Source organism: Microplitis mediator, chromosome 7, assembly GCF_029852145.1.
Source record: "Microplitis mediator isolate UGA2020A chromosome 7, iyMicMedi2.1, whole genome shotgun sequence".
Classification (NCBI taxonomy): domain Eukaryota; kingdom Metazoa; phylum Arthropoda; class Insecta; order Hymenoptera; family Braconidae; genus Microplitis; species Microplitis mediator.
Window position 1 is genome coordinate 12,998,423 of NC_079975.1, and position 13,372 is coordinate 13,011,794.

The following is a 13,372-nucleotide window of genomic DNA, read 5'->3' on the forward strand; positions in this document are numbered from 1 at the left end:
AATGTCTTGCGCCAAGCCTCGGCCAAGCTTGGGCCTATTGTTTCTTCCTATAAGGGAATCGGTATTTTGTGGTTACTCAGTGAATTAAATCCTAATTAATTAGAGAATATAGACATAATTGCAATTAAAATTCAATTTTTCACTATTCCGCCTAACGCCATTTATGAGAGGTTTGTTAGAACTTGAGGTTAAAACTATTCTCATCGAGTTTAATTATCGATTGATCCGTAAGCAGAAGTTATGAGAAAAAAAGCAAATAAACTTGTGTAGCGTTTTTTGTTTGTTGTTTACAGATTGTCTATGTTCTCTAATTAATTAGGAAATTTACTAAGTAACCACAAAATACCGATTTACATACTTGAATTTATAGTAGGGGAAGGGGAGGGGGCAAAAGGGGGTAGGGTAGGCAAAACGGGGTACCCCAAAAATTTTATAAAAAAAAAAAATTTTTTTTTTCGTCTAATTAGTATAAATTCGATATATTTGCGCACATTTAGCCCTACGCATGACACCTGAGGCAAAATGGACCAGCCGAAAATCCTGAATAAATGATTCTTTCAAATTTTTATGGTAAAATCAAAAGAAATTTGATATATATCCGCATTTTTAGCCCTACCCATAACACCTAGGGCAAAATGGACCAGCCGAAAATTTTTAAAAAATGATTCTTTTATATTTTTATCGTCAAATTAAAAAAAATATAATAAATTAATCCATTTTTCGGCTGATTTGTTATAGCTGGGGCAAATTTTGCCACTAAAAATATTCGAAAATAATATTTTATTTTTTTATTGATAAAATATTTTAAATAATGCAAAATAATCTGGAATCTAAAAAATCAAAAAACACGTCTTTTGGGTTCAAAACAATGACAAATAAGGAATACAGAATTGTTTTTTTTCATTAAATAGTAATTAGTAATTAAGCTAGTCGAGAGGAAACGATTTATTACACTTAAAAAAATTTTTCTTGAGTATTATAAAACCAAAAATAGTTGTCAAGAGAAAGGAATACATTCTTAATAATGAAAACAATTAAAAAAAAAAAACAAAAAAATTATTATTTTTTGGTGGGAAGCCTCTCTGCCCCACAAAAATTTTTTTTTTTTGCCTTTGTATCCACCAATGATGTGAAATGTAATTTTTCTTTATGTATATTACATATAAAAGATTCAAGTAATAAAATTTGATCAATTTTCAGAAATTTTTTTGTTTCAACTTTTTTTAAGGGTACCCCGTTTTGCCCGCCAAAAATTAAAATCTCATTTTTTAACGGCAGCTAAAAATTTTGTCTATTTACCTCGAATATCATTAAAAACAAAAAGATTTAGCGTATTTTAGTCTTTGAAAACTTAGTATTTCTTTAGGTACCCCCTTTTGCCCCCCCCCCCCCTCCCCTATATAAACTTAATTTCATGTTCATAGCAAATCCAAAGTTTTGTTATCGCTTTTATTTCTCAAAAATCGATTTTTTTCCCTTGATTTTTTGTTAAGGCCATGATATCGACATAAATGCCCGATAAAAAAAGATTTATACAATTGTATAAAATTATATACAAAAAATGGCCCGATCCAATGGTATACAACTGTATAGGAATTGTATACAATTCTATACAAATTGTATACAAGTCTATATAATTATATACAATTTTATACAAATTATATACAATTCTATATAATTATATGCAATTCTAAATAATTGCAATATATAGAATTGTATATAATCATATAGAATTGTATACAATTTCTATACAAATTATATACAATTGGATCGGGCCATTTTTTCTATCTAATTATATATAGTCTATATATAATTATATATAGTCCATATATAATTGATATATAACTCTATACACTTGTATAAAATCTTTTTTCATCGGGTGATCATTGATACTCTAATGAGAATAATAGTTATCTTTTATTTCAACGAGTTTATAGCCAAAAAAGGTAAAAATGAATATAGAATTGACAATAAACACAAGTTTAACGTTAAATAACTTTTGAAGGAATTCTTTTATCGAAAATTCATGAGAAAACTTTTTTGTAGAGCGTTCAATTTCCTATCAGAACATGCTTCCATCAAATTTTTACCCTCATTTGTTTTTGAGAAAAGAACCTAAAAGTCAACAGTCTAAAAATCCCATGTTATTTAAATTGGAAATATAAAATGATTTCGGCACAGTTTAATGTGAAAATTAAGAGCCTGTTTGTGTTGGATATTTTTTCTTAGGTCATAAACTAAAGATTCAGGGGGGCGATCGGTAAATAAAAATCGATTTGGAAAATAACGGACACCCTAATATATATGTTTATTAGGGTGTTTCAAAATAACATTTTTTTTTTTTTTTTCAAGTCTTATGGTCTTAAAAGTTAGTCTTAGGTATTCAAAAAATTCTCCCAAAAGAGCAGCTCGAAAGCTCAATCCTGCTAAGAGCTCAACGAATATTAATTTTCTCATTTGAATTACATGTAAAAAAATCGGTCTGTCAGTTGACCCTGCGGGCCAGCCCCAAAACTTCCCGCTGTTTTCGAGCTCAAGAACCTCGAAAACATTATTGTGAATACATTTTCGAGCTCTTCGAGCTCGAAAATACTTTTGTATTCTGTTGTTTTCGAAAAAAAAACGTTTTTCACTATTTTTTCTCCAACGATATCTCTCAAACGAATTGACCGATTGAGACGGTTAAGGTGGCAATCGACGCGTTTTATCAAGTTCTAAAGCTGATCAAATTTTAAATTCGATTTATCAGGTCGTTTTTGAGATATTTAAAAAAAAAAAAAAATTTTTTTTTTAATTCTTTCGACAACGGTTTCTCTTGAATGAATGAACCGATTTTGATGGTTGAGGTGGCATTCGACGCGGCTTATAAAGCTTTAAAGCTCAGTCGATTTCGGAATCAATCCATCGAGCACATTAAAAGTTATCCAAAAAAAACATTTTTGAAAAAATTTTATTTTTGAAATATCTCTGAACGAGCCTTACCGATCAAGCTTAATTTCCCACAGTTTATAGGAATTAATAAGCCGCGTTGAATAACACCTTAAAGTTCAAAATCGGTTTATCCGTTCAAAAGATACAGGTATTTACATACGTACGTACGTACATACACTAATGCAAAAAATTAAAGGAGCAGAAAAATTTTATAAATTTTTTAGTGATTTTTGGAAGGCTGTAACTTGGTGAAAAATGATCGTTTGGAGATTTTAAAAAAAGCATTTTACAGCTTGAAATCTCTAGTTTTGGTGCATTTTTTTCAAAATTTTTTGCATTAGTGTACATACATACATACATACACTCGGACATCATCTTGAAATTAGTCAGAATAGCTTCCTAGAAGCTCAAAACGTCAAGATCTCTTAGAAATTCGATTTTCGTAAGTCGGACCGAAACCAATAACTTCCCGAATTATTGAAAATTTACAATTTTCTGAGCGGGAAGTTAGAAATTTTTTTTTTGTTTTTTATATATAAAAGTATTAAAAAAATTTGTTTCGAAAATCGACGTACATGGTCTTGTAGGAAATTAAATTCTCTACAAAAAAGCCCATCAGTGTTTTCTTCGTACAACTACCCAGGTAGGAATCGCCAAGGCTGACTATAGGCCGAGCCTTGGCCCTGTTGTCACTTGCCAAGCTTCGGCAGCTGAACATTGGCCCAAGCCTCGGCCAGGGCTTAGCCTAATGGTTTGATTACGTTAAGCCAAGTCTTGGCAGCTAACCATTGGCCCAAGTCTAGGCCGAGGCTTGGTCCAATAGTTTCATTAAATTAAGCCGAGCCTTGGGTAGTGACCATTGGCTCGAGCCTCGGCCAGGGCCAGGCCCGATAGTTTCATTTTTGTTAAATCGAGCCTTGGCCGCTGACCATTGGCCCAAGGATCAGCCGAGACTGGGTCCGATAGTTTAATTTTTGTCAAAAGCCGAGCCTTGGCAGCTGACCATTGGCCAATGCCTCAGCCTGGGATAAATTTTTATTTAATATTAAAATTATCAACCTTACATGTATCTATATATATGTATATAGAGAAGACCAGGGCATAACGGTCTACCGCATATACGATTAATATCAAGAGTTGAAATTTTCTAAAAAGTAAAATTATTTGATATACAATAATTTTCATTTAATTAGTTATTGCTATGTACAAAACTTTAGTTAACATGAAATTTTTATTTTTGACGGGCAAAATGGCGTATCCTTTAAAAAAGTTGAAAAAAAAAATTTCTGAAAGTTGATCAAATTTTATTAAATTCAAATTTTTTATATGTATTATACACAAAGAAAAATTACATTTCACATCATTGGTGGATACGAAGGAAAAAAAAAAAATTTTTTTGTGGGGCAGAGAGGCCCTCCTCCAAAAAATGATAATTTTTTTTTTTTAAATTGTTTTCATCATTAAGAATGTATTTCTTCCTCTTGACAATTATTTTTGGTTTTATAATACTCAAAAAAAATTTTTTTAGGTGTAATAAATCGTTTCCCCTCGATTAGCTTAATTACTAATTGTTATTTAAAAAAAAAAACAATTCTATATTTGTTATTTGTCATTATTGTGAACCCAAAAAACGTGTTTTTTGATTTTTTAGATTACAGATTATTTTGCATTATTTCAAAAATTTTATCAATCAAAAAATAAAATATTATTTTCGAATATTTTTAGTGGCCGAATTTGCCCCAGCTATAAAGAATCAGCCGAAAAATGAATTAATATATGAATTTTTTTTAATTTGACGATAAAAATATGAAAGAATCATTTATTCAGAATTTTCGGATGGTCCGTTTTCCCCCGGTGTCATGCGTAGTGTTAAAAATGCGCAAATATATCGGATTTATAGCAAGTAGACAAAAAAAAAAAATTTTTTTTTTTTTAATATTTTGGGGGTACTCCGTTTAGCCTACCCTGCCCCCTTTTGCCCCCCCCCCCTTCCTTAGTAGTGCTTCTTGATCTTACTCTTAATTTATTCATTTATATCAAATCATAAAATTACAAATTAATAAAAATATGTCATCACTCATCAGACAATTTTGTTCATTAAATAAAACTACATTTAACTTCATCTTTACGATTTAATATTTTTGAATTAAATTGTATTTAAATAATTAACAAGCACAAAAGTCATGATTATCTGGACATCAGATTTAGCACAGTGGATAGCGTCCCGGTCTAGTAATCAGAAGGATCTCAGTTCGAACCCCGGTAGCCCTCAAATAATTTTATTCGTTATTTCCCATTAATTCAGTAATTAGTTAATTACACTTCAATGTAATATCGATAAAAGTGTGATCAAACTTTTTTTAAATTATATTTATTAATTTAAATAATAATATTTTAGATCGAGCATCGGGTGAGCCTTAGATTTTTTGCTTCCCGAGGTTTAGCCGAGGCTTGATTTTTTGTTTCCCAAGCCTTGGCCAAGGCTCAATTTTTCGTTTCCCAAGACTCGGCCGAGGCTTGATATTTTGTTCCTCAAGGCTTGGGACATGGACATCATCCAAGGCTTGGACCAATGCCCACCCAATGGTTCAGCCAAGGCTTGACCAAGGCTTGCGCCAAGGCTCGGGGTTCTAGCATGACGACTGTCCAATGCCTGGTCCGAGCCTTGGCCAATGGTCCCTTCCTACCAGGGTAACATAAAAAAATCTGTCCATCGGTTGACCCTGCGGGCCAGCCCCAAAACTTCCCGCTGTTTTCGAGCTCCTCGAGCTCGAAAACATTGTTGTGGATACACTTTCGAGCTCGAAAATACTTTTGTGTGCCATTGTTTTCGAAAAAAACCGATTTTAGCATTTCTTTCTCCCACGATATCTCAGGAACGAATTGACCGATTTTGATGGTTGAGGTGGCAATCGGCGTATTTTATTGAGTTCTAGAGCTGATAAAATTTTGAAATTGTTTGGTTCAGTTGTTTCGAAGATATTCGCAAAAAACCGTTTTTTACCATTTCTTTCTTCCGCGATAACTCTCGAACGAATACTCCGATTGAGATGGCTAGCGCGACAATCGACGCGTTTTATTACGTTCTAGAGCTGATTAGATCGTTTCTGAGAAATCAATAAAAAACTAAACAAAAAAAACATTTTTTTTCCGTAATTCGCCAATATTTTCGAGTCTACTCGATCAAATGATTTAAAATTTACAAAAAAGTTGATGGCCAACAAGCTCTTTCGATTGTCGCCTTAACCATCCAGATCGGTTCACTAGTTAAAAAGTTAAAAAGAGTTTATATACATGCATACACACACACACACACACACACACACACACACACACACACACACACACACACACACACACACACACACACACACACATACAGACACTCGGACATCATTCTGAAAATAGTCAGAATAGCTTCCCAGGACCTCAAAACGTCGAAATCTGATGAAATTTAGATTTTCGCAAATCGGGGTGAAAACAATAACTTCCCGAATTTTTCGAAAATCGTCGATTTTCTTAGCGGAAAGTTAAAAAGTTATGAAGCTTGAAACAATAGTGAATTGAAAAACTTAACGTAAACATAATTTCCGGAATAATTACGTGTACATGTTTATACAGTGAATCTATATACTATGTATAATCAGTAAGGTGTTTTAAAAAGGTTTCTGAGATCCAACTTATTTTCCGTATCAATTTCGAAAGAAAAATATTTTTTTTAAGAATTAAAATTTTTTTCTTACTGTATTTTTAAATTGAAAAGAAAGTTCTGTTTTCAAACTAAGGAAAATTTTTTCCATGTGTTCAAAAAAAAATTGACAGTTAACATGGGCTTAGATGAAAAAATTTTAATTTCTATCAAAAAACTGTTCAATATAATGAAAACATGAAGTTATACTATTTAATATAGTTTAAAGCTTCATAACTTTTTTTCTGTTAGTTCTCCGGAGAAAACACTCAGAAGCTTCTTTGTAGAGAATTTAATTTCTATAAGACTATGCACTTTGATTTTCGAAAAAAAATTTTTTTAATACTTTTATTTTTAAAGAACAAAAAAAAAATTTTTTTACATGCAATTTGAATGGGAAAATGAATATACGTTGAGCTCTTAGTAGAATTGAGATTTCGAGCTGCTCTTTTGGGAGGATTTTTTCTATACCTAAGACTAACTTTTGAGACCAAAAGAAAAAATTTTTTTTCTTGTGAAACACCCTCATGTTTATATGATCATTTAAAAACTTTTTTTCCTGGAAATATTTTTCTGTAAGTGATAGAAAGTAAAAAATGATCAATGAACCCTTAAGTTATCACCTACGTATGTATAAATTACAAGTAAATATACAATTTTTAAAGCTGCATATCTCTCAAATTGAATTTTCTAAACAATAATGACAAAAAATATTGTATGGCATATACGGCCGCTCAGTGTCGGTTACCCGATTGTCTGAATTCAGACAATCTCGATTTTACGATATTATTAGCCTTCTTTTTGTGACGCTATTTTACAAAAATGAGTCTAATAACCGTCCTCGGCTTCATCTCGGACATCATCATTACATTCGTTTTCGTAAATTCACGCTACAAACTTTAAGCTTGTATCGCAACATTGGAATTGTCGATAAAGCGCCACTTTGCGACCTTATGACATAAATATCTATTAACGGAAACCTATACAATAATTTTTGCACACCCCAAGCGCGAAAGCGCTGAGGGTGCTTTACCAACGGTTTTTTTTTCAACTATTTTATTCACACAAAAATATTTCTACACTCTTTTAATTACATCAAAATATAATTTTTTGTCGTAGATAACAAACTTGAGTCTTAAAAATTTTTTCAATATTCAACAATCATTTATCAATAAATTTTAGCCGTTGTAAAGTAACTGAAAGTTTTCAATCCTTTAATTTTTGAGTGATGTGTATTTAGTTTTAGTTATCATTACTCGAGGCGCGATTGTAAAAAGCTCTAGAAAAGCTTGCAGGACTTCGTCGTCCACAGAAGAAGAATCCTCGTCGCCAAAGAAGAAATAATGTAAGTGCAACAGGAAGAGCTAGAAGAAGACCGATTAATATGCCAACGAGAATTGCCGCATCACGTTCAGGTTGAGCTCCATAACGATCGAGACATCGTAATCTTTTATGCGCTAGTGATGTCAAATTTTTACCAGCATGTTCCGGAGGTGCAGTGCAAAATAATTTATCAACATCTTCTTCCATTAAAGTCTTTCCAAACGTAGGAAGAAGCTGGGTAATCTGATGATAGAAAAGATTAGTGAGCTATATACAATTAAAAATTATTTAAATAAATGTAGTAATTTACCAAATATTGATTTTCGCAATCACAGCTCCAATCGTTATTAACTAGATTTAATTTTTCTAGCTTGTACCACATTCCCAATAAATTTGCAGATAAATATTTTAAAGCATTATTAGATATATCAAGTTTCTTCAAAGGAGGCCAAAATGCACCATGAATATTCTATAAATATTAAATAAATAATATTTATTTTTCATTTAATTGTATAATTATACGTTACATTGTAAATCATCTGCGGAGTAATGGTGAATTGAATCCGGAATGAACGCGGCGGGGTAGATAACTGTTTATTTATTGAAACCCCTGAGAGTGAAATTTACTTCGAAGGGGATCCCAAAGAGGAGAGTACGATGGGCCCAGACTTGGCCCAACTCTGTAGAACCCTCGGCCAAGCTTGTAAGCCAGTCTTGGCCCAGCCTTGGTAGAAGTCTGAAATAATAATCTCGGGCCAAGCCTGGTTGCCAGACCTGGCCCATGCTCGGGGATTTATTAAATTCAAAAATAAAAATTTATATTATTATAAACCTTTTAGAGTACATAATCATTCACGTTTAAATTATTTAAGTGAGGAGATGATGTTAAAAAACTCGGTGAGAATTCTGCTGGTTTCTTCAAATAGTATACATCTACTACCCAGGTGGGAATCGCCAAGGCTGACTATAAGCCTTGGCCCTGTTGTCACTTGCCAAGCTTCGGCAGCTGACCATTAGGCCAAGACTCGGTCAGGGCTTGGTTTGGCCCAATAGTTTGATTACGTTAAGCCAATATACATGTACATAGAGAAGACCAGGGCATAACGGTCCACCGAGTATACAATTTATATCAAGAGTTGAAATTTTCAAAAACGTAAAATTATTTGATATATCCCGATGAAAAAAGATTTTATACAATTGTATAGAATTATATATCAATTATATATGGACTATATATAATTATATATAGACTATTTATAATTGGATAAAAAAAATGGCCCGATCCAATTGTATACAGTGAAACGAAGTTGAGGTCCACCCCTCTAGTAGGGATGAATCAACCGTCCGTTACCCATTCAAATTAAATGGGCCCGTGTCCCTTTTAGCTAGTAAGCTAATTATTTGGTAACTGATCCTGGTGTTACCCGGTTCGTAAGGACCAGACGACCGGTTGGCCATACATTTATATATGCAAAAGGCATATAAAGGATCGGGAGTCGTGGGGCATGTTATAGAGTAGTAAAGAAAGAGAAGATAGACTACAGGTGTTTGCAAATAAGCCAAACTAGTGAGAAGCACAAAAAATTACGGAAGGTATAATAATAGTGTTATTATACTTACCTGTGAGGTGTTGGTTCACTGGTATCGATGAATGAGAGCAATAAATAATTAAGACAATTGTGAGCTCTGTATCACAATTGTCTGGTACGGCTACAAGCAGGTATTGTAGGTGATTATCGCGGCAGGTACGCGCTTCTGTAAGCAGGTATTACAGGATAAATCGCGGCAGGTACGCGCTTCCACAAGCAGGTATTGTGGGATAATATCGTGGCAGGTACACGCTTCTACAAGCAGGTATTGTAGGAAAATATCGCGGCAGGTACGCGCTTCCACAAGCAGGTATTGTGGGAAAAGGTCGTGGCAGGTACACGCTTCTACAAGCAGGTATTGTAGGAAAAGGATGTAGCAGGTATACATCCTACGGGGTTACCGTCTTCTATAGGCAGGTACTATAGGCTAGGATGAGGATACAGCAGGTATGCACCTCTACGGGGTTGCCGTCTTCTACAGGAAGGTATGTAGGCTAGGAAGTGTAGCAGGTATACACGAGAATAATCATTGAAGTTAATGATTATTCTATTAATTAAAAAGTATGCTTAAATACACTGAATACTCAGGCGTAGACAGGTAATTAAAAGTTAAAAGAAAGAGTTAAAAAGAATAAACTGTATTTATTATAAATTCATAGTGGTAATAGAGTTGAGAAATTAGATAAAGCTGAATAATAATCGGCGCGCAGGCCTTTTTATAGATTCACGTCGATGCTTATGCGTCGACGTGATGCGCATCCCTTCCATTAAAAATACAAATGGAGAGGGATTATTAAATAATAATAATAATTAAGTATAGTCTAGCGGGTAAACCAGGTAACACGTAGTAACTTCCCAGTGTAACTGCCTATTATCATGGTATGATAATGAGGATTTATAAACCTCGTTACAACAGTTTGTATAGAAAATTGTATACAATTCTATACAAATTGTTTACAATTCTATATAATTATATACAATTCTATATATTGCAATTATATAGAAATGTATATAATTATATAGAATTGTATATAATTTGTATAAATTTGTATATAATTATATAGACTTGTATACAATTTGTGTAGAATCGTATACAATTTCTATACAAATTGTATACAATTGGATCGGGCCATTTTTTGTATATAATTTTATACAATTGTATAAAATCTTTTTTCATCGGGTATACAATAATTTTCATTTAATTAGTTATTGCTATGTACAAAACTTTAGTTAACATAAATGTTAAAGTTCAATAAACAAAATAGTAGTGCTACTTGATCTTACTCTTAATTTATTCATTTATATCAAATCATGAAATTAAAAATTAATAAATATGTGTCATTACTCATCAGACAGTTTTAAATTCATTAAATAAAATTACATTTCCCTTCATCTTTACGATCTAATATTTCTGAATTAAATTGTATTTAAATAATTAACAAGCAAAAAAATCATGATTATCTGAACATCAGATTTAGCACAGTGGATAGCGTCCCGGCCTAGTAATTAGAAGGATCTCAGTTCAAACCCCTATAGCCCCCAAATAATTTTATTCGTTATTTCCCATCAATTCAGTAATTAGTTAATTACACTTCAATGTAATGTCGATAAAAGTGTGATCAAACTTTTTTTTAATTATATTTATTAATTTAAATAATAATATTTTAGATCGAGCATTGGATGGGCCTTAGATTTTTTGCTTCTCAAGGGTAGGCCGAGGCTTGACTTTTTGTTTCCCAAGCCTTGGCCCAAGTCTTCTATTTTAGTTTACCAAGGCTTGGAACATGGCTACCATCCAAGGCTTGAACCATGGCTTACCCAGTGGCCAGCCAAGGCTCGACCCAAGCCTTGCGCTAAGCCGAGGAGCATTGGCTGACGACGGGCCTAGGCTTGGTCCCAGCTTTGGCCGATGGTTCCTTCCAACCAGGGTTTATTATTTTGAAATAACTAGCTGAAGGTCTTAGTATCTGTTCAAGTATTTGATTTTGAATATAGCCATTTCGTCTCAATGTACATATCATTCGTACATATCATACCAGCTTGGCATTAAAAATATATATATATATATATATATATATGTCGGAGATAAAATAATACTTGGGTTTTTCCTGAGACTTGGGAAAGTCCCAACTATATTGAGTTCGTTTTTAGACAATAAAAACTTAGTAAAAATATTTTACAATTTAATCCGCTTAAGATTTAGTTAGTTTTCATATTTACGTTTATGACGGTAGACTTAAGTCGAAGGAGCCCGTCTGGGCATCCAACGTAGACACGGTCGAGAGATAGCAATATTTTCGGTATAATGAGTTTTTAAACATATGGAAGTAATTGTACGAGTTTGTAAAATTACCTGAGATATAGTTTTGGTCGAGTCGGGGACTCAAGAATATTGGGTATAGAGAGTTAGTTCTAATTGAGCAAAGGGACGGACGACATTGCTATCCGACCGATCGTGTATTCGTTTCGATTTTAATTTTGCCGCCGTATACATTTTACAACAGTAACTAGAATATTTTCAATAGTTGTTATTCTATAGTAAACTAATCGCTTGTAATAATTTGTGTATTTAATATTGTGTAATATTTGATATTTTGTAATCTTTGATATTTTCTCGGATACTTTAATATTGTGTAGTTGTCCGATACTGATATTATTGCTTGTAATCTTATTGTTTAGTGTATACGATATTTGTGAGTAGTAATTACCTGTGTGTGTTCGTTAAATTGTTTAATAAATAAGATGAGTGGCAAAGATAACGGCGTAGACCCGAGTCTCATTAATACCTCAACGGGTAATTCGACATCAGAAGTGGGATCCGCTCCAACACCAGATCAGTGGAACATTTTATTGCAGTTTATGCAAAATTCTATGCGGCAACCGAGTACAGACAGCCGAAATTTTTCGCTACCACGGTTCAACCCGAAAAGTGCGGGTAGCGATCCAATAGCGTGGTGCACAGCAGCGGATATGTGCCTAACAGAAAAGCCACTTATTGGTTCTGCTCTAATTTCCGCGCTCAGCAAGGCATTGGAAGGGTCAGCTGCGCAGTGGCTATCTCAGGTGGCTATCACTGGAATCACATGGCCACAAGTTAAAGATCTTTTTATCGCTCGATTTGGTGGTTCGGAGACAGCAACTTCAGCTCTCATTAAAATCCAAAATGAACATAAGCTGAAAGATGAGAGCATTGGTGCTTTTGGTGTTCGACTGCGATCATCACTTAAAGCACGATGGGGATCTCTAACTGTTGACGAGATCGTAAACGCTGTCGTCATGGCTCAGTTAGCCCCATATAACAGCCAAATAGAGCGACTGGCGTATACATCTGATATTAAAACAGAAGCCGCATTTCTAAATGAAATGCGAGCTTTCTCGTATATGCAGAAGAGGCCAATATCGTCTATGGAAAACGCTACGACACCGGATCCAAAGCGTTTCAAGCCATCAATAGTGATTCGTTGTCATGGATGTGGTAAGATGGGCCATAAAGCTAGTGAGTGTCGTTCGAGTACAAAAATAACAAGGAGGCCGGATACTGAAGTAGTGCACGAGGGAAGAAAACCAACTATGCCGGGCAAGACGGTTACTTGCTACAACTGTCAGGAAGTCGGACATATTTCGTCACACTGCCCGCAATTGAAGAGGAGTAGAAACGGCGAGGGAGCAGCCAACAAGGAGGGTGCCGTCAGCGAACGACGGGTGGATATGTGCAGTATCGCGGTGCCGTCAGGTTCCCTGTTACATCACGGTGAGTCGTTTTCATTTTGTTTTGACTCCGGAGCTGAATGCTCGTTGATCAAGGAGTCGGTATCAAATAAATTTTCGGGCAAACAGATTT

The 13,372-nt window shown here is 33.9% G+C and overlaps 1 protein-coding gene across 1 annotated transcript in view; it reads right to left on the bottom strand.

Annotated features, from left to right (window-relative positions):
• Positions 1-7,675: 7,675 nt before the first annotated feature.
• LOC130670934 (leucine-rich repeat neuronal protein 3-like) overlaps positions 7,676-13,372 on the bottom strand; it is a gene marked incomplete at its 5' end in the record, with an annotated part of 91,860 nt that continues 86,163 nt past the window's right edge. Inside the window, 2 exon segments of the mRNA XM_057474574.1 lie at positions 7,676-8,185; positions 8,253-8,411. Of these exon segments, the coding sequence (XP_057330557.1) occupies positions 7,862-8,185; positions 8,253-8,411 (483 nt within the window).